The sequence below is a fragment of the Chroicocephalus ridibundus genome, chromosome 5, assembly GCF_963924245.1.
Source record: "Chroicocephalus ridibundus chromosome 5, bChrRid1.1, whole genome shotgun sequence".
NCBI lineage: Eukaryota > Metazoa > Chordata > Aves > Charadriiformes > Laridae > Chroicocephalus > Chroicocephalus ridibundus.
In genome coordinates, this window is record NC_086288.1 from 7,174,788 (window position 1) to 7,195,960 (window position 21,173).

Below are 21,173 nucleotides of genomic sequence, written 5' to 3' on the forward strand. Positions count from 1 at the left end.
CTTCCCCTGCAGCTACTCAGCTGTTGCATGTAGCGTGTTTTCTCAGTGCTGTATAGCAGTGTGGCAGCTCACAGCTTACCACCCGGGCCTTTAGGCTAATAACTTCAATCTTTAACAAAAAAAACCAAAAAAAAACCCCACACACAAAAAAACCCAAAAAAACCCAAAACCGATGAAACACTCTTTAATAGCAGAATGAAATAATTTTCATGCTGGTACTTCCTCCAGCATTTATTTTTAAAAGCTTTTATTTGCATGGGAGACTGTATCCACTGGCAATATCCCATATTCCTTCATGAATTGCTCCGAATTTTGATGTAGTAGTTGCTAGGTATTGCGTATGTCTGAGAAATACTAAAGCAAAAATTAAGATGTGAGCAAATTCAGGAAGATGAAGTTAGGAGGGAAAGTTTTGGTTTGTTTTCTGGATGTAATTGCTCGCTATTCGTTAGCTGCCACCTCTTTTTTAAGCATTCCTTAACTCCAGTTCCTTTCTAAAGAGCTTGCTTGTGTGTTTATTCCAGTGGGATATTCAATTCCACAATACTAATCTGCCTGGGAATCTAGTTGGAAGGAGGTAATCGTTTTATGCAGACTTAAATGTCTTGGTCATCCCGTTTTCTAAACTTGGTGCGCACCAGTTACAGGCTTTAATATTTTTCCAGAATAAGGAAAAGTATTCCCCTTGTCTTAGATGTACCGTGATAAGGAGCATGGACATGAGCAAGTTGCGGGTCTTTTTGATTTATTTACTTATTTGTGTGTGTGTCTCTTGAGAGTTTTTCCCCCACTGTTGTTGGGTGGAACTTCCAGAGAAGTGGGGGAAACTGTAGAATGTAAAAGAAGAAATGAAAGGTATGCAAGCTGTGGTTAGATGCATGATGAAATGAACGAAAATATGATAGAAAGTGCTAATTAAATGTGTGCTTTTGCCATTAAATGTTTACAAATCCCACGGTGCCTTTGTGCCAACGTACATTCATGCAATTATTGCAAGCATTTCTTGCTAGAAAGAGGATAGGACTATTGCTTGTAGGGATGTAATAGAAGAAAATATTAGTGACTCCACTGACGTTGGTAAGCTAATCATAAATCTTCTCTTGGTTATGACACGTTCTTCACTGTTTACGCTTTAGATTAAGGAAAAAAACAACCCAACCCCCAGTATTAGGTAACAGCCCGTTCAGTGGTGATGTCTGGCTTCAGTCTCGGCGTGCAGGTAGGGGTTCTGGGCTGATCAGAATCTGGTTCCGATCTTTACATGTGATGGAAACTGCTATTAAATAAATCCTTGCTCGGTTCTCCTCTGATTCGTTTTCAGAAATGCTGGAAATAACAGCTAGAAAATACTAGCTGTATTAGCTTTATGTAGTGTTGTTATGCAAAGCGTTTTTCTACAAATATTGAATTTCTCCGTCAGGCTAACATTTCTGGTTTAAGTCCTAAAAAAAAAAAAAAAAAGCAAAGAGGTGAAAGTGACTCTGTGAGTGACTGGGTCCAAGTTGTAGCACTTCAAGGTAAGGGTGCAGTAGGGTCCAGCAAAGCGTGAGACGTGTCAGTGCCCCGCTGCGCTGTGGCCTACAGAAAGTCTCCCAAACCTCCGGAAAGCTGCAACTCCTGTAATAAAAGTCCAAAAGCTGTAAGCGTAGCACGTGGGGGAAGCGGGTGGTGGTGGGACCGTCCCCAGGGTTTCGTTCTCGCAATAGGAGGGAATTTCGCAAGCGAAACTGCCTGTTGCTCCTAGCAAGCAGAGGTGGGTGAACCTGGTGGCGTCCCTCCCTCGTCACCCATGACAAGGAGAGGAGAAATCCCTGCTGAATCGTGCCCCGTTGATGGCTTCAGCCGGGGTTACGTGGGCAGGACCCAGGGCACGGTGGTTTGCTGCCGTTGTCGGTAACGTTTAGCCGTAGGGCAAGAAGTGAAGAAAACTGATGGCTAAAACCCAGCTATGTGAATAACAGAGTTTCAAAGGATGAGAAGGCTGTTGGTCAATGGTAGGAAGCTTTTGGGGATGAGTTGAATTGTTAGTCGTACTGATATTTAGCCCCCCCCCCCTTTTTTTTTTTTTCCTTTAAAGGCAGTGACTGTGACAATGGTGTTTGCCAGCCGGTGCTGGCTCCTACGGCGGGAGGAGGCTGCCGATAGCTTTTCCGTGGGAGGGAGGAGGTCCTAGCAGCGTGTGTACTTTGCTCAGGACTTTGGCCCCGTTGGCCTGTAAAGGGGAATCGAGCCTTTCTCGCGCTTTGGACGTTCGACCGATTGCAAATTAACGCTGGGGAGAGCGGGCATGTAAGTCGGGAGCTGAAAATCCCGCAGGGTTCGGACCCTCCGCGGCTTCCTCTGCCTTTGTTTTCTGGGTTTGAAACCTGGGAATGAGTGTGTGCGCTTAAAGGCGTTTTCCTTGTCCTGCCTGCTCCTCTCCAGGATAGTTTCCTCCTCCCTGTGCCCGCCAGCCCTCTGCAGGCTCCCCGCATGGAGACAGAGGGGTTTTCCTCTTCCAGGCCTCAGTGCATCATAATTGGAATGAGAACATGAAACCCGTACCCCGCGTCCAGGCTCTGTTGGATCACCTCTGCAAGACTTGGCGCTTGGAGTGACGCTCGTAACGGAGTTCAAGCTCTGTTTAACCTGATTTAACATGTCCTCAGTATGTCCTTTTCCTGAAGCGTGCTTGCTTTTCATGCGTAGCTGTATTTCCCTCTTAGGGGGTGCTTTTTGGGGGCTGGCTATGAGGAAACTGAAGCAAATGCTGACATTGCATAAATATAAAAAAATTCAGTGCTTTGGTCTTACAAAGAAAATAACGCTTTTCTTGCTTTTCTTTTTAGGACGTGCTTTACAGAAACGTTGCTTGTCTTATTGCAGAAAGAAGCAAAGCCTCTAAAGCTTAACCGAAGCCTACCTTAATATGATTCTCAAGGAAAAAAATGCTTTGCTGTGTTGCTTTGTGCAGACTAATAAACCCTTTTGACTTGCAAATCTCTTCCCGCTATGAATTAAGTCTTGTATTATGCAAATTTCCCTTTCGGTTATTCTTTTCTTATACCTTGATTTTTTTTTTTGAATCTTTCCTTTAGATCACGGCTTGCATGACATTTTCTTTCTTTTCCTTTCTTTTTGCTGTTTGCAAAGACTCTTGGGAGGATTTGACAGATGTGGTGGAGCAATTGCGTGCTGATGATACTGAAGGTGCGTGCCACACCGACATCTTTCAGCTATTATTTCCGCTAATGATTGGCCTTTGACTTCTTATTTTGAGCCTGAGTGCAAAATACCGTTTTCCTTTCCAGTGCCGGTAGCCGTGGCTCTTGGAACGTGCTTGTCTGGTTCAGCCAGGTCGGCAGCCGGAACACGCTGTGCTCATTGTACTCTTGTGTGGATGTTTGGTTTCTGCTGTTAGCCTGGTCAAGAAAATGTCTTTGATCGCTCCAGTGTATGTATTGCTCTTGCAATTGCATCGGTTAACATTTAAAACGCATATCGTGAAGGCTTTTCTTCTGAATTCTGTCAGCCACTCCGTGGCTTCCATGTGGTCGGTTTTGGTTTCCAAATTCTTACGGATATCTTTTTTGAAAACCTGTGCATGCAATGTTGCTTGAAAAACTGCTTTAAAAAATTTGGGGTATTTTTTTACTTCAAGTAGAGGTAGAAAATATGAGTCAACAAGGGGCTAGTTTACTTACATGAAATGTGTTCTGAGGTGATTATTTTCTGAGCCTGGTATAAACACAACTTAAAAGGTTGTGGCAACATATGGAAGCTAAATTGTAAAAAATATTTCAGAAGTCACCCCAAAGTTTCGATTTTCTGAAGTATTGCTATTTATAAACTCGAGACTTTGCAGAAGTAACTCTAAAACTTGCATTGCAAATGTTCTATTAAAACTTGTGAAGTACTAAAAGAGAATTTTTTTTTAATAGTGCTTCTTACTTGATTCTTTAAAACGGTGCATGTGTGAAATAGTGGAATCCCCAATTCAGCGATGGGCTCGAGAAAACTTATAATTTGATGACTAAACGCAACTGTTGATGCTTGGGGTGAAAGCGTTTGCAGCACAAAAGGCTAAGGTCCCTTTTGGAGGCAAAGGAATAAGAAGGGAATTTTCTTTTTGCGGCTGAGAAGTTTTAACTGCTCCTCATGGGGAAGAAGATAAGTTTCAGCATAGAAGGATGGTTCGGGGAATTGATCTCTACAGGCCAAATTCTTTTAAAATGGCAATCTCAAATTAGAAGCTAAAACTGGAGTTCTTGATATCTAAAAGACTTACGAGCATAAGGCCTGTTACTACGAGGTCAGCAGAGGCATTTCGGCTCTTTTTGCTGATTTGCACATTGAGCATTTTCAAATGTGTCGCGAGTCGCAGTGGTCACGGTGGCTATTTTACCAGCACTCTGTTTTCAGATGCTCTGAATTCAGATGCTCTGTTTTCATGATGCTGAACTCCAGTTTAAATGATGCAAGGCCTTAATTTATCTAGGGGTTTGCTTTCCACATTTATTGGACATTATACGTGTTCATGATTTCACGAGCAGCTGGAACTAATGCCGTTCCTAATGTGAATTTGCTTAACTGAAGCTCAGTGCGCCGTAGGTGGCTGGCTGCTTCGTCTTTGAAGGCCGTGTTTGACGATTAACCTGTCTCAGTTAATCCGAATACAGTATGAAGTGTCTGCAAGGTGCCCTTTCTCTTCCATACACAGAAGCAGATTTTCTAAATTTCAGGTCGCTCTAAGTTTGGGTTCTCGATTTGGTAGGGATTCAGTAGATGGAGAACCTAGCTCAATTATTAATTAATTGGCATTACTTTGAGCAGATTTGTTCAAATCTGCAGTGTTTCGTGCCTAGTTGCATTTGATCGAAGTTCTAGCTTTATTTTAGTTTCTCCTTAATTCTTTTAGGGTTAATTCAATACGAGGAGCAGTAAAATCTATTGTCACCAGGTGAGAAGCGCTTAGATCGCAGTCACAGCTTAACCCTTGGAGATTTTTCCTTGACTTTCAGATTCCTGGGTACATATTATGACTTTCAAACAAATTACAGAGGTTCTTGGTTGTTTTTGAAAATGTTGTCTTTGTGGAAGCTTCTCAGGAAGCCTTTGCTTTTGATGCTGTTAGCATGTGAATGATTGTGCCTCTGTTTTACCTCTTTAGAAACCTGGAAGTTCAGTGTTTTAAGGAAGGAGTGGTTTTTTTTTTTTAAGAGTAAAAAAAGAATTTTTTACCTGATTATTTTACCCTGTTGTTCTGGGGGGATGCAAGTCCAGTTCAGTCATGACCACTGCCATCCCATGTGCGATCTCGCTGGTTAGAAAACACGTCTGTTCTGTAGAAGCTACAATATTTAAATAGGAAATGTCTTGAGAATTCAGGATTGCTTCAATTGAAATGCAAACCGCATTGAAAGGCAAAACTTAAGGGCCAAGATTTTACCTTTTAAGGCTTACGACATGGCATGTACAGTAAAACATGGGTGGAGTTTTTGCAGTTTGAGGCAGAAAGAGAAAGTTGGAGAAGATACTAACTTGGAGAACTTCAATTGCATATCGGGGTCAGGCTGTCAAAGCAGAAAGTGTCTGGGTTGCGTGAAAGCCAGCCTCGTAATCTTGTGTAAAAGTAATCTTTGCTTGCTTACCCTGCCCTTCTGGACTCAGTTTTAAATGTGTATGTATTGCAGCCCATATGACAATGGTATAAATTCCTTAAGATTTAATTTTTGGAATAAATCTTTGGGATTTTATCCAGTTTTATCCTATATAACAGTTACTTGATTTGCAAGATGAGAATCTTAGATAAGCTGCATATGCACAGCACCATCTTTCACCGCAGGCTAATGAAGCAGAAACCTTTAATTAGTTAATGTGATGAAAACATTTTTCTGTTCTTTAGCCTGTGACTGCACTTTTGAATCATAAATGAAAACCTGGCCCTGCTTTTTTCTTTTTCCCGAAGTGCTTTCATCAGCTCAGATGTTCATTAGCTCTTAAAAGCGTTTAAAGAATCTAATTGTCTTGAACATGCGTCATATACCCCTCTATTATTCTTATTTGTTAGGGGTTTGGGGTTTTTTTATAATTAGGGTAGTATTGACCCAGCTGACACACAGCTGTCGCAGACCTCTGGGACTCGTGGAAAACCACGTGCCTTGCCTCAAAAAGTGTATGGTACCCGTGACCCCAGCATGGGTCTGCGCGAGGCAGCAGCTCTCGATGCTCTTCAGAAACGTGCGGGGGTTCCCGTGAGTATGTAAGGCAGTCGGACCCTAATTCCGAGCGGCGTCCTTGGAATTAGCTTTGAATTAGCTAATTCAAATTAGCTAATAACGGTAGCCACAGTAACACTTTCTGTGCATGTGGATGCATAGGAGCATCCCTTCAAAGCCTGGCCAGGCAAATAATCATGTTCAACCCGTGTTCAAAATGTATTTAAATTATATTAAGAAACCCAAACCTGTTTGCTTGTTTTACCACTGCACCATACGTTGTCTTAGGTAATTCAGATCTACTAGAGATTTCTGCTGGTTGGTCTTGGTCAGAAGTGTGGATATACTGTAGGTGGAGTTGTGCTCCCAGAAGTGTCGAGGGAGCGGGCTGATGTGTTTTTTTTACCAGATAAGCTTATTCTGAGCAGATTTTGAACCGTGGCACAGAAGCAAAGCATAATTTTGTGACAATAGTTGTCTGCAGCAGAAGCAAGGGCAGTAGCGATGTTCATACGCTCTTGAAGGGCAACTGCAATGGACGGTGTCAGAGGTGGTGTTCATTAGTTCTATGCAAAAGTACACAGAAGAAAATATATATAATTTTTTTTAATTGCGTGTACAAAAACTAGTTTTTGCAAGCGCATGTATTATTACATCTGACTTCTTGAGTGTGCATTCCTAGTAATGGTGACGCCTAGCTACGTTGCAAATCGTAAAATGGATTGCAAATCACAAGACAGGTCATCTGCTCAATGTACGTGCCGCATCTATCACCTTAAAATAGTGGTAGTTCTGCAATAAAAATCACCCGCTCAATGAAATCTTGCTACCGTCCAATGCTGCTATGAGAACTGCATTCCTAAATGGGTGCTTTGAAGCTTTCTAAACTATGAAAATAAATTCTGAATGCTTAATCTTAGCCTTTTTATAAGGTGTGAGCCAAGGCGGTGCTTGAAGAGTTAGTGAAACTCAGGGAGTTTGATCCCTTTGTCCCTCAGCAGTAGAAGCTTGGGTGGAGACACAGGAACAACTGGACTCGTTTGCCACTCCTCTGAACAAGGCGGCATTTGTCCATGGCAGCAGATGTGGCTGGAGCATGGCTAGACGTGTGGCTGCTGACGGATGGCGATTCCCCGTTGACGAGGGGGACTCGAGTATTGCTGGTGGCATGGCCACGGCGCTAGGTGTGAGGATTTCTTTGAGTCATCAACACCATCCCTGGTAAAAGCAGCCTGTCCTCTGGCAGACGGGCCACCTGAAGCTGAGCAGCGATGAGACCTCACCAGCCTGGGTGCCAGCAAGCCTTGGAGCTGTGGGAACCCGGCCATGGCGTGCTTCAGAGGCAGGTTCAGCAAATCTGCCTTTGTTCCCGGGTTTCAGAAATGCTCTCTTTTGATTCCCTTCCATAATCTCTCAGCTGTTTTGATTGAGGGTGTTTGTGTCTCTACGTCAGTAATTGCATTTTGTCTCCCAGCTCCCAGTGTCTCCTTGTGTCTGGCATAAGGAATTTCAGTCATAGAGTAGCAATTGCTCCTCTTCTTGCCTTTTTTGGGTTCAGCTGTAGGTTACTGAAATCAAATATTACTCCTGTCGGCTACATGCCTCTGGGTCTGCAGTGCTCTTCAACCCGCAGGAGATACCCAAGGTTGGAAGGGGGAACGATCTGATGTTTCGTTATTCTGTGGTTCTGTGAAGTTTTGCTCTCTCTTTGGCTGGAGGGTGGTGACAAGGTGCCTCATTGCACCGAGAGTACATTTGAGATGACAAGGAGTTTGTATTGGAGCAACTGGCCTCGTCAGTATCGGCAGCGTGATGAAGCAGGATGATGACTTGCATCATCAGGACAAGTCCTGTAGGAGACTGCAGTAGTCTCTCAGAAGACTGTACCCCTTGGCCTCTTTTGGCTAAGCTGTTGCATTTTAAATTGCAAGAAAACATTCCTCACAGTTGTATTCACAAGAGGTTGAGAACTGTTAACAATCCAAACAGCTCAAGTCCACCTGCCTAGTAAAGATGTGATGTTTATTCGGTGGCAAACCTACTGAATACAGACCCAGACTTCTGCAAGGCTTCGTTTAGGGACTGGATCCACTAGGACGAGGGTTGCATCTTCCCCTCCTCCTTCACCATGAGAGATCTTTTAAGCAGAGACGTAGGAACTTATCTCAGCTGTTTGCTTGTTGAAATGATAGAGCCTCCCAACAGTCAAAAAGAGCTTGAGAAGACCCCGATGGTGGTGAGCGTTGCTGTCTGGGTGGTGGTGCTCCATAGAGCCTGCAGGATCAGCCAGTCTTCCATCGCTTAGATTTCTAGACATTTTTATGGCTGCTTTCATCAAACTTAGGTACGTGCTCACCTGCATTTTAAATAGAAATATATCTCCTTTTGTTCCAGTTGAAGGGTTTCAGTCTCTGATGTTTACTTGCTTGCTAAATGCAAGCATGCTTTGACAGTGTAGCAGATAAAATGTGTACTCTGTGCTTAGCTGTGTAGTCTTGGATGTCCTCTGGTCGTGTTTCTGCTGCTGGGTGTAGTAAATTCACTGGCGAAGGTGGCAAATTGGTTCAAGATTCCGTGGCTGTTTCCGGCAGCCCTAGAATAAATGTCCCTTACAGGGATGAAACTGAACTTAAGAACTTAAGAACTGAACTTAAGAACTTAAGAACACCCAAGAACTTAAGCTCAAAAGTTGGACACGAGATCGCAGATGGGAACAAACAGAAAACATGCAACTGATGGGACACGGTTTTCACGGCAAGAGTTCCTCTCCGTTACTGTGCATCTTCAGGCCTAGAGCTTAAGCACACTTTATTAGTTGTGGTCCTAGGTCACAATTTCACCCTAGTTAGGGGACAATTTGTTTCTTGAGGTGTTGGGAACGCACTTGATGGTGTTTGGGAAAGGAACCACTTGGTGAAAGGACAGGTGTTGGCATGGGCACGTTACGCAGGTCAGAGAGCGGGAGGCCTGCAGGCAGGGTGTCGTTTGGAAAATGAGTGTCTGTATTTGTTTCTTGCCACTGGCAAGTATAAAGGTCTGCATATTAATACTATGGTAGAAGAAGAATACAGTCATGGAAGACCTGTGTGCGTTGGGACTTGGAGCGAGCTGTCGGAGGAGCCGTGAAGGTCAGCTCCTTACTGTCAGTGGTAAAAACCAGGAGTGTTGAGAAAACAGAGAGAGAGAGGTGGGAATTGGATCCGTGTTACATCCAAGTTTTAAAAAAAAAAAAAAAAAAAAATGTGAGAAGGAAAGATGCAAGACAGGATAGCGACACACACGGACGGATTAAGAGTGAGAGGATTCGTGGTTATCTTTAGATGTAAGAGCAAATCACAAGTGGATGATTCGTGGTTATCTTTAGGTGGAAGAACAAATCGCAGGAGGGGAGAGTTCTTACTGGTTCGTAGCTGCTGGATGTAGCTGGGGGTTTGGGTTGGAGCAAGTGGTGGCTGTTACAGTCAGTGAAGCGTTGTCAAGATGTAAAGTACATCATCAGCAGCTGTCTTCAGACTTCTCTTTCTTGAAAATTTAAAGCTTATGTAGTTATTTGAAGCATTGAGGTGCTCTTAATGTGATACGTTGCCTATTCCCATGTCATTGTGGCTTCGGCCGTAAAGTGGTAGCTAATTTTGATTTTTCTCAACAAAAGGCCTGAAGAGAGGGCCTCACATGAAACTGTAACTGCTCCTAAAAGTGTCTTCGAAGCTGGGGGACAAAAAGAGAGAGAGATGGGATATCTTACTGCATAAAAAATAGCTTTTGTTACTCAACAGCATTTTTTTTTTCCTTGTCTTAATAGATCCTAATTATCTCATGGCTAATGAACGCATGAACCTGATGAACATGGCGAAACTGAGTATCAAGGGGCTGATTGAATCGGCGCTTAACCTGGGCAGGACGCTGGACTCGGACTATGCACCTCTTCAGCAGTTCTTCGTTGTGATGGAACATTGCCTTAAACACGGCTTGAAAGGTAACCTTGCCTGAGAAGGGGTCCTCCCGGGCTGGTCGTCGTAGCGTAGGAGCGAGAAAGAGCAATCTTGTTCTAAAAGTCTAGTTTTAAAAGTCCACAGTAGACTAAAGAGAGGCTGAGCAGGGTCACTGCTGTCATCCCAGCTGACTTGACGGGCCGCAGGAAGGATAAAAAATCTGCTGAAGGAGAGAAGTTAACAGTTGTTGCAGGTGCTTGCTGTTTTTAAATAGCTTTTCAGATGACTTGAGTGTAGCTAAGAGATCAGTGATAAAATCATCTCCTTGGCAAACTCATGACTCCCTTCTTCTCTGCACTTCCTCATGCTTTAGGGACACAATGGTCCTCTTGCTGGAAGAGGAACTGCAACACAGAGGTCCTTTCTCAATAGTTAGTTCTATCAAAAGTGAGGTTTTTGGCTTTGTGCAGTTCATGTCTTACAAGCTGCTTTCTAAAACAGCAAGCAGACGGTGTATTTACTTATATAATATGGAGTCACAACTAAAGTTGTGAAGTATGAGACTACTTTTCTTGATGTGTTGATACAGTAGCTCCAGAAGAAAAGCAGAGGATATTAAATGCCCTCTCAGCGCCCACGTGTACATCCTGAGGCGCTTCTTGAGCAGTTGTGCTCAGCGTTACATGCAGAGTAATGGATGCCGTGCTGGTGCAGGTAACGTTGTGCAAGGGAGACAGGTTCGTGTTCTTCAGCTGCTTTGTTTATCCGTTCCCCGGTGTCCCTACTGCTGGTCTTAAGTTCGAAGTTAACAGACTTCTCGCTCTTGGCACTGCTGTTGTCAAGTAGCAGTAAGAACTATGGAAGAAGGAAATTAATTTCCAGCTTCAGGACCTAGGGGTCAGTAGAAGGCTTTTCTGAAGGAGGAAGGGATGCACAGAGGAGCCCCGGCAGCTATGGAGAGGGAGCGGGTTCAAACTGGTGTGATCCTCTTCCTGGTAATGGGATGCTCAGGGAGGGGAAATTACCGTGCACACATCAAGTGTGGCTTAGGGACAGGGATGGCATCCTAGCAGAGATTTTGACCTCTAGCAGCGAATCCAAGCTGCTGGTTATCACCGGATGTTGTTGTTTTGGCGTACTGGGGGTGTGTGGAGTATTTCCTGGCCTCTGTTTCCATCTCTTGTTGCCTCATTTGAATGACACCGATAATAGCCGCACCCGGGCATAAAAAGTCCTATTTTGTACTTCCGGCAGCAGTCCCAGAAGAATCTTTCTGGCAGTTTTTGTCTAGTGTTCATTCACTTCTGACCATGTTTGTGAATGTATTCAGTCATCACTAACAGGCTTGTTTTCTATCTTTCGTCTTTTGTAGCCAAAAAGACTTTTCTTGGGCAAAATAAATCATTTTGGGGACCTCTAGAGCTTGTAGAAAAACTTGTTCCTGAAGCTGCAGAAATTACAGCAAGTGTCAAGGATCTCCCGGGGCTGAAGTAAGTACGGTCTTTTACTGCACGAGTACCTAATGTGTTTTTTATTGTAAGAAGGATCCTGAAGAAGAGAAGGAAGGGCAAACATAACCTTCAGGAAAACATCTGCCACCTTCTGCTGATAAAAAAGGATCATGACTCTCTTTTTGTGCTTAATCAAGGAACTGCAGAAGGAGGTGATGGCACGTATTCTTTCTGTGTTGAGTTCATGGGGTGTTATGGACAGTAGTGCATTTATTGCTAGCACTAAACGAGTGACGGTGTGTCTCGGCCTTTACTGACTCTCTTTCTCAAGTCAGACTGAAGAGGAAGGGAATTGGAATGAAGGTGAAGACAGGTTAAATAGTTTTGAGGCTGCTGGAGGTCATTTTTCTTACAAATAAATGCAGGTAAACTTGTAAAGTTTGTAAAAGGGAGGCTCACTCACAAGGTTGGGGAACTTACTAGCTTATGTTAAAGGGGAGAGGAAAGAAAACCACTTAAAGCATGTATTGCTTTTAAAAATTCACAGTCATTTCAGACATCACGTTCAGGTTTGCTTATTCCATGCTAGAAAGAAACTGTAACAGGCTTTCCACCTGAGGAATAGAAAAAAAAAAAAAGTGTAAGAAAGCCTTTGTATGCATAGCAGGGCTAAGGATTAAATCTTCTTTGCTGAAAGAAGAGGCGGATAGATTCAGTAAGTATTTTGGGTTGGTGTTTAGCGATGTACGTATGGACGTGCAAGTGCTTTTAATGGAGATTTGTGCAGGACTCCTCCTGGAGCAGCTTGGAGCGCCACCGCTGTTGTGCCAGAGCTCCTGTTACCTTTTCCTGTTGTAAAACAGTATCGAAACATTAAATAAATGGAAAGAAAGAACAGCTTTAGAACGAGTTTCTAAACCTCAGCTTTGCGTCCCTACTAACCCTTGGGAAATGTCATGTCATATTAGTGACGTCAAAAATGGGCCAGTAACGAAGATGACTTTCATGGGCAGTTGCTGCTTATGCTAGTTAAGGTTAGAAAATAAAGTGCAGTTTGGTGTGAGACAGCTAACGGACTGCTCGACTGGGAAAGAAATTTCCTTCTAATCGGAATACTGCTCAACACGGGGGATGTACACCTTCCTTCGGAGCATCTGGCGCTGGCTCCCGGCCAGCGCGCCGGGGTGGGTGAGCCAGAGCTGTGATGCAGCATTGTCGCTTACCGTGTTTTCAAAGCCGAGAGCTTCAGATTGCCAGGAGAAACAGAGGGGGAAGAGCTGCGAATATAACCCAGCGCGTCCTGTGAGTGTGTTAATGAGCAAAATAGTGGGAGAGAACAGTACTGAATTAGTGTTTTCAGTTGGCTTTCAGGATTCTCACCCAACTTCACGCCTACCTGAAGGAGCGGTGCTTGGGCGTCTGTGCTGTGCTGTGCGCGTGTTGTTCTGACGTGCCTTATGCACTGACTTTGAATTAGAAGGTGACGTGTTGAAGCAGCTGATCTCTGTCTGTGCATCCAGCAGGGGTAAAGTCAGGGAAATATTTTTAGTAGAACAACAAATACGTAATTAGTTAAGAGGGAAGCGGTGATTGCTTAGATAAACTTGACTGCAGCTATGTGCACTCAAATGCCTTGTATTTCCCTGTTTTCATCAGTGCCAGCTCTGTCTTTGAGATGGAGAAACTTTAGATAGGAAAGGGTTATTAAAGCTGTGTGTGAACATGCATTGCGTTACGCCTGTAACTGTTTTGTTTCTGGCCTTTGTAGGACACCTGTGGGGAGGGGAAGAGCTTGGCTTCGCCTGGCTCTCATGCAGAAGAAACTTTCAGAATACATGAAAGCCTTGATTAACAGAAAGGATCTTCTCAGGTGAGCGTTGAGCTCGCTCTCGGATTAGGTTAGGTTCACTTCTGCCCGCTTGTAAGATCTTTACGATATTTTACACCCAAATGGTAAAGTATGCATGCACTTTTTGTGAGAAATGGTAATATTTGTGAAACGCAGAGCTTCCTCTGAGGGATTAAAGATGCTTAGTCTTCCTTCTTAATTTAGAAGCTGTTACTTCTCCATTTTGTCTCAAGTATCATAGAATCATAGAATTGTCAGGGTCGGAAGGGACCTTAAAGATCATCTAGTTCCAACCCCCCTGCCGTGGGCAGGGACACCTCCCACTAGATCAGGTTGCTCACAGCCCCGTCCAGCCCGGCCTTAAAAACTTCCAGGGACGGGGCTTCCACCACCTCTCTGGGCAACCTGTTTCAGTGTCTCACCACCCTCATGGTGAAGAACTTCTTCCTAATGCCCAGTCTGAATCGTCCCAGCTCTAGTTTTAATCCATTCCCTCTAGTCCTACCACTACCCGACACCCTAAAAAGTCCCTCAGCAGCTTTCTTGTAGGCCCCCTTAAGATACTGGAAGGCCACTGTAAGGTCTCCTCGGAGCCTTCTTTTCTCCAGACTGAACAACCCCAACTCTCTCACTCTGTCCTCATAGGAGAGGTGCTCCAGCCCTCTGATCATCCTCGTGGCCCTTCTCTGGACACGTTCCGGCACGTCCATATCTTTCTTGTAGTTTTGTAATATCCATTAGAATAAACACAAATTTTGGTTCCAAAGAGATGATTTGGGTGAAATATTTGTACGGAGGGGATACGGTATTCTCTCTGTGCAAAATCTTGGCCCTTGGATATATTTCTCACCTTCTCACTTCATTACCATCTGACTTCGAACATGTCATTTCACTTTGCTGTATCTCTGCTTCCCACTCATAAAACAGCAATAATTTTGTAGTTTAATTGAAAGTCCATGGGTTTGAACTATGTCTGTGTAAGTAGGATTTAATAAATATTTGGTGTTTGTTTACTCAAACACATAAATTTCTGTTAGCTGTCCGTGTAAATCCGTAGCCGACTTGAGATCAGAAAGGAGAACCCGGTATTGTCCGCTGGAAGATGTGGTGGTGGCTTGTGTTAATAAAAGGGTGTAACAAAGTAGTAAAGTATGCTACTTAAAAAAACAAAAAACAAACAAACAAAAAAAAACCCTCTGATATTAAGCCCCGGTCTTAAATCTTCAACGTGCTGTACCATTACTCCAGAATCGTGCTTATCTTCCATCACATCTGCACAGCTGAGGAACCAGGTCTCCAACTTGCAATGTGTTGGCATATGAAATGTCAAGGATCCCATGCTGCTTGACATCATTTTAGTTGATTTTTAAACACGTAACTCCTGTCTTCCCTTGCCGTGCATCCTGCAGTGAATTTTATGAGCCTAATGCACTGATGATGGAAGAAGAAGGTGCGATCATTGCTGGCCTGCTAGTAGGTTTGAACGTCATCGATGCAAACTTCTGCATGAAAGGAGAAGACCTGGACTCACAGGTACTGAGTATTCAGTTAATGGGGTTTTTTTTCTGCTCTTCTTAATTGGAAAAATTTTCTGGTTTATTCATCTGAGATACAAGTTTGTTGCAATATGTAATAGAAGACTAATATAAGCTTGTTCCTATGCTTGTGGTTTTCGGTTAGATGGCGGCGCTGCGATCAGAGGCTCGGGGTTTTGGTTTTCTCTTTGCTGTTCTGCTTTGCTAGGGCCTGCACGCGGGTCACTGTGGAGCGGAATACAAATGAAAAAGGAGGCAAAAACGGGGAAGGACATAGCCAAAATGAGGGGAGAAACGAGCAGAGCGGTGAATTCACTCACGCTGTAGGATGAGATCATCGTAGCTGTTAAACAAAAGAAAATGAGCCCGCGTGCACTTGTGTCCCGGCTTGCATAAGCAGTGTGCATACAGATATGGTGATGATGATGTTTTGTCCTTACGTCCTAAGGCTTGCTTGCCAACTTGCTGCTTATCCTGCTATATTTATGCTTAAAATATGCCGTGTTTTCATTAATTTTTGATAGATGACTGGCAGAATGAATCCTTGCTTTAACACAACGTGTACTGATGTTCGAACTGAATGCCTCTAAACTTTCATAGGTACGGACAGTGTTTAGTCTTAGAAAAAGCGTTTAATGTAAAATGCAACTTTTTCTAGGTTGGAGTTATTGATTTCTCAATGTATTTGAAAGATGGGAACAGCACAAAAGGCAGCGAAGGGTGAGTACGCGCACAGTTGTCCTGCTTCTTGTATCTTGGTAACTCCAAATGTTGAAGTATTCGGAGTTGCCCTGTAAGCTGTTATGTTTTTAATTAAAAAGCTACTTAGACTGAATTGCTCTTGTATGATAAATCATAACATACAAATTGAAGTATCGGGAGGGATCAGGGGAAAAGGAAAGTCTCCCAGAAATTCTGTGTCTTCTTCCTTAACTGGCAGTTGAAGATAAAAATACTGAAAAAATATTTTAAGATGAACCTCTGCTGAGTTAAGTCCGCCAATCTTTAAGCCCTTTTCGGTAAGCAGCTTAGCGGCCTTCGCTTCAGTTGTATGGCTAGGAGGATAGTGGTTGGGTTTTGGCACCATAGCATCCTTAGGGGGAAAAAAAAAAAATCTCCAATTAGAAAAGACGGTTAAGGGTGGTAAAAGTGCTTGTGCAGCACACACCAATGGAGCTGTGCAACATGCCGAGCAAGAGGCTGAAACCAGCAGTGCGGGCACGCTGACACAGGGGTTGGGTGTCGCGATTTTCTGAGGTTCTTCAAGAGTACTTCTTCCTTCTGAGGAGCTCCTGCTAGTTTGAACTCATGTATATCTTTAATCCTTATCCCTGAGGATCAGGTGTTTTGATGCATTTATCTTATCTATACTTTCATTTTTAGAACATCCCCCAGTTAAGATTTCCCGCTGGAAGTGCGTGCAAAACACGCATTTATTGACAGTTTTCCTTGAATGGATTTTGGCAAGATGACTCTTGCCCCAATCTAAATGTAGTGCAAAACCAGGCTTTTTTCTCGGACGTACTGCCGTACTCTTTGAAATGTCGTCCGCCTTAAAATCCTTCTGGTTTGCGTGTTCCAACATGCCTGAATGTCACCCAGGTGAATGGAGCAGAGGAGTCGGGGGCCAGGGGTTGATTATAAAGGTGTAGACTGCAACTCGGCTTTGTAGTTCCTTTGCATCACGTAGACTCATCCGAGACGTGGGTTATCGGTACGCGGGATATGTGGGCTGTGTCGCTGCGTTTCCTCTTAGACCTTTAACGGTGTCTCTTAGTGCTTTGACTCCAAATGGCTGAGCTGAACGATGCTTCTTTTTTCCAGAGATGGTCAGATAACTGCTATTTTGGACCAGAAGAACTATGTAGAAGAACTCAACAGGCATTTAAGGTAAGACATGAATTATTTTATTCTTTTTTGTATAGTATAGCGAAAAACAAAACTGGCTTTTAAAAAAGAAGGAATTACTGTTGGGTGTTTTTTCTCTTCAACAGTGCTACAGTAAACAACCTACAGGCCAAGGTGGATGCCTTAGAAAAATCCAACACTAAACTGACCGAGGAGGTGAGTGTAATAGAAAAGCATCTGATGTTTCGGAATTGGGGATTAAAAAGGTAGGGGAGGAGCTATTTCCAGATTTCTGGTGTACGTAATGATGGGTGTTTAACGATGGAACTGGAATAACTGCCCTGCCAAGGCATTACCCTGGCTGTTGCTACTAAGCATGAGGTGGAAAAATAACCGAATGTTTATGTTAAAAACCAAAAGCTGTTGAATACACATTATCCCTCTGAAATCTTCGAGTGCTTTCTGATTTTTGGAAAATGTCTTGGAATTAATTGTGTGGTGGATACGGTTTCAAATGCCGTATGGCTGATGTAGGTTATGAGACATCCAGCTGTGACAAATATTTAAATGCCTATTTTGACAGGTGCAGAAGTTTGCTGCAGTGTAAAGATAGTGATTTAAATGTTTCGATACCTTTTCTCTAGCCTGTCACAATTTGCAAGAAACAAAGGAAAAAAATGTATAGGTAAAACATTGTTCGGTCTGAGCATGAAAAATGATGGGTATGTGTGTCATAGGTGTAACTTGTGTTTTAAAAATGGCCTTGCAGTTCATTAGTCATGGCATAAATGTAATAAAATCTTTCTGGGGTCAGATCCCTGACAAATGGGTGATAGTAGACCTCATCCTAACGGTTTCACGGTATCCCATCCACGTGTCGCTTAGCTCAGCAGAACGATTTTGATTGGGATGTCTCGGTGCTCCCGTAGGACAACTATGAAATAGAAATTCATTTTTGCTCGTTCCCCCTCGTTAAAGGAGGTCTCTGTGTCTGGTTATTGAGCGTTTACTCTAATAGATGTATTCCAAAAGGTGAGAGGCTTTAGCCGTGGAAATGAGCTTATCCACTCTTGCAATTAAGGAGTAAGAAATGTTTCTTAAAATCAAAATTTCTATTTTAAAAAGGCGGTAGAGGCTGCCTTTCTCAGTGCTACTGTAATAAGTGGCTTTTGATTTATTACCTGCAGAGTATGAGTGCCGTGCCCATTAGGCATGGTACCCACGAGATTAATTGCAATGTTGACAGAAGTATTTTTTGATATTTTCTTTTTTTTATTATTTTACTTGCTCATGTCTTAGTGAAGTCTGCGTGCGGTTCGAAGTAAGACTTTAAGTGACACTGGAACATGCTGTGCCGAGCCGGGCTGTTTGCAGGGTGCAGCTAATGAACTGCGTCACACGCCACATCAATTTGTGTGTTTGGCTTGAGCTATACCAAAGACTCACACTTCTATCAGGGGAATTTCTGTTTGGGTTTGTCACTTCATAACACTGCTGACCTCTTGGAATGTCACTGAGCTTTGCTGGTGTGCGAGGCTTACGTAAGTAAGGATTTACAAAGCCAGAAGGAGCTTTCTGAAGTTATGCTGGCTCAAAGCGACGTGTTAGCCTGCGGTGATACCTTCCTTGGGAACTTCTCTGAGGCCTCGTAAGGATGGGGTGTGCTACTCATCCTCCGTTTCCAGCCAGATCTTCCTCCTCTGGTGAGGTTCTCATTGTGCTGCTCCTGCACATGACAGCTCAGGCAACTCTACCCAGCAGTGTACCCAAACTACTGAAGCTTTAGCAAACCCATGCAAGAATTTCTTCTTTGATATACTTTTCAATTGCTAGAAGTCAACAAAATTTAGCTGCCATGTGCTCATGTTTTTCCTTTTTGCTGTCTTTGGCAAGGGAAGGGGAATGGAGTGAGGGTTTCCACTGAGTTGCGCTAACCCCGTGTTACGCAGGCTCTAGCAGGCAGAGAGCCGAAGAAGTTGGTAACTTTACTGAAAGACAGAAACCAAAATAGGTTGGGAAGTCTCTGGTTTAGCTGATAGCGGAAATTCATCACACTGGCACTAATTGATGCTTTTTCAGATAGTCTTTCTCCTTGGTAGAGGCCAAGTTGTCTTCTGCTGCTCCAAATGTTTTTTTTCCCTTGCTTTGAGTGTAAAAACTGAGTACAGAAAATGTGTCTAGAGAGGGGGGGAAAAAAAAGGTCAAGTATGTTTTTGATATGTTACTGTTGTTCTGTTTTGTTCACAGCTTGCGGTTGCAAACAACAGGATTATTACACTGCAAGAAGAGATGGAACGGGTTAAAGAAGAAAGTTCGTACATCTTAGAGTCCAATCGTAAGGTTGGTGTGTGTGAACCCGAACTGAACCTTTCGGGCAGTCCCAGCCCAAATTCGACCGAGAAGTGTAGGTGTTTGGAAGAGACTTTATTTCCTTACGTATCTCACAAAAACTGCAATAGAGAAGAGGGACGCCAGGTGGGTCCTCCGCAGAGGTAACAGATGGACCCTGGCTGCGGTAAATCCCGCCTGGCCGTAGCTGCTGAAACCGTGAGCGTGCGCACAGCCAAGACGTAACACAGCGTATTCCTGCCTTGCTGTCAGGAGGGACGGGAGGAAGGAGGGTTTACTGAGGGGGTGGCAGAAAAATTTGGATGTAGGAGTTCTGCTTTTTTTTTTTTTGTCCTGAAACGCTGCCCTTTTGGGAGATCTGTAATCTTTTTTCGTTGATTTATTGAAAGCGCTAGTAACTATGGCAGAATCTGGTTTTAGTTCTAAAACCCATAAGATCTTTTTCTGAGGTTTTGTCACCGTACTGAGTATATTGTGAAAGCCCTGAAAACGCACGGTCTGCGTTTAATTCATATCCATCCAAGTGCAGTGGGGAACGGGGAGATCAAGCCACTGCACGTGGAAGCTGCGTTAACTGAATGGAGCTCTGAGTCTTGATAGTTGCAGAATCTGTTTTCCGAGTGGTGGGGAAAGCAAATAATTGGCAAGCGCGAGGGTTAGTAGTATGTATTGGTAGGTTAATTAAGTGTCTTCATTAACTTAGGCCACTAAAGACAGAACTGCTGATGGACATGCACTGACTGAGGCACGAAAACAGCTAAAGGAGGAGACTCAGCTGCGGCTGGTAAGGAATCTCCGAGCTTGGACCTCACTACAAATGCCTCTTTCGTGTAATAACTCCATGTCAGACAACCACTTTTGAAAATGTTTGGCGTGGGGGCTTTTTTCATTGCTGCCTGCCTGCGTCTGCCTGATCGGCGGCAGTCTTGTCAGAAGCGGTGTCAATTTTGTGGCTGCGTTGATCGGTTTGAGGTCTGTTTCGCAAAATGAGCAGTCGGCTTGCGTTTCTAGGTGTGACACATCCCCTTTGCAGATAAGGATATCGCCGCTATCTGAACTGTTGTTCAGTAGAGTGCGTTCAACTGATGGGGAGAAAAATGCCTGAGCAGAATATTCTTAGGAAATAAAAGGTCTGCCAGCTTTTCACTAGTCCCCCCCCATTGGAAAAATGGGCCCATATTGTACTTTCTGCTGTCGACATCGCTTTAATATTGGGCTGAAAATGTGGATTTGTTGTCCTTGATTGTCTGTGATGGGTCAGATCTGTAACTGTGAGGCTGTGGCAATACAGCGCGCTCCTGGGTCGTGCCTGCGTTGGCAGGAGCCCCGGTTTAAGGGTGGTTTTCTCCCGGACGGTGAGGAATGCTGCCTGGTGATGGCTGACTGATCCGGCTGTTGCAGGATGTGGAGAAAGAGCTGGAGGTGCAGATCGGGATGCGACAGGAGATGGAGCTGGCCATGAAGATGCTGGAGAAAGATGTTTGCGAGAAGCAAGATGCGCTGGTGGCACTCAGACAGCAACTGGATGATCTCAGGGCCCTAAAGCATGAACTGTCTTTCAAGCTGCAGGTAGGGAAATAACTAAATCCAATGCAGTGAATTCCAGGTAAAATTGATAGCTCTTGTTCTTCTCCCCCCCCTCATCTATTTAAAAGGCGCTAGGCGTGGAAGGGTTAAAGGCTGTGTAGCGTACTTCAGTCTTGCTGCAAGGAAGCTGTAATCCATGAACAATTGAATGTGTTGGGGGTTAAAGAAAAATAAAGAAATTCTTCAGTTTGTTCTCATGACGATCCGGAAATGTCTGTGTTTGGCTGGGGAAAGCATCTTCTGTGCCATGGTAGCTTCTGTTCCAGTACAATCTAATATTTAAAGGTGCACGGTGTAATTACACATGTTGCTGTCTGACGACAAAAGCAGCCTCTTAAGACGACGGGCAACACAAAAAGCTCTGGAATAAATTCTAAAATAAAATTCAGAAGAGGGAAGGGTTGCCTCTGCTCTGCTGGAGGCAA

General features: G+C 43.8%; 1 protein-coding gene across 12 annotated transcripts in view; it reads left to right on the plus strand.

The window, feature by feature from the left end:
• RUFY3 (RUN and FYVE domain containing 3) overlaps positions 1-21,173 on the plus strand; it is a 52,554-nt gene that overhangs the window by 17,382 nt on the left and 13,999 nt on the right. For 6 of the 12 annotated variants that reach the window (XR_010071347.1, XR_010071346.1, XM_063336785.1 and 3 more), the window contains 11 exons: positions 3,133-3,189; positions 10,000-10,173; positions 11,502-11,619; positions 13,349-13,450; positions 14,839-14,962; positions 15,623-15,684; positions 16,789-16,854; positions 16,959-17,028; positions 19,060-19,152; positions 19,865-19,945; positions 20,563-20,730. Coding sequence is in view for 10 of the 12 variants with exons in the window: in XM_063336785.1 (XP_063192855.1) it covers positions 3,133-3,189; positions 10,000-10,173; positions 11,502-11,619; positions 13,349-13,450; positions 14,839-14,962; positions 15,623-15,684; positions 16,789-16,854; positions 16,959-17,028; positions 19,060-19,152; positions 19,865-19,945; positions 20,563-20,730 (1,115 nt within the window). In the remaining 2 variants the exon portion in view is untranslated. Of the gene's footprint in view, positions 1-2,238; positions 2,290-2,629; positions 2,648-3,132; positions 3,190-9,999; positions 10,174-11,501; positions 11,620-13,348; positions 13,451-14,838; positions 14,963-15,622; positions 15,685-16,788; positions 16,855-16,958; positions 17,029-19,059; positions 19,153-19,864; positions 19,946-20,562; positions 20,731-21,173 lie in introns of those variants that run through there. The other 6 variants (XM_063336792.1, XM_063336786.1, XM_063336788.1 and 3 more) reach the window with 3 other exon arrangements.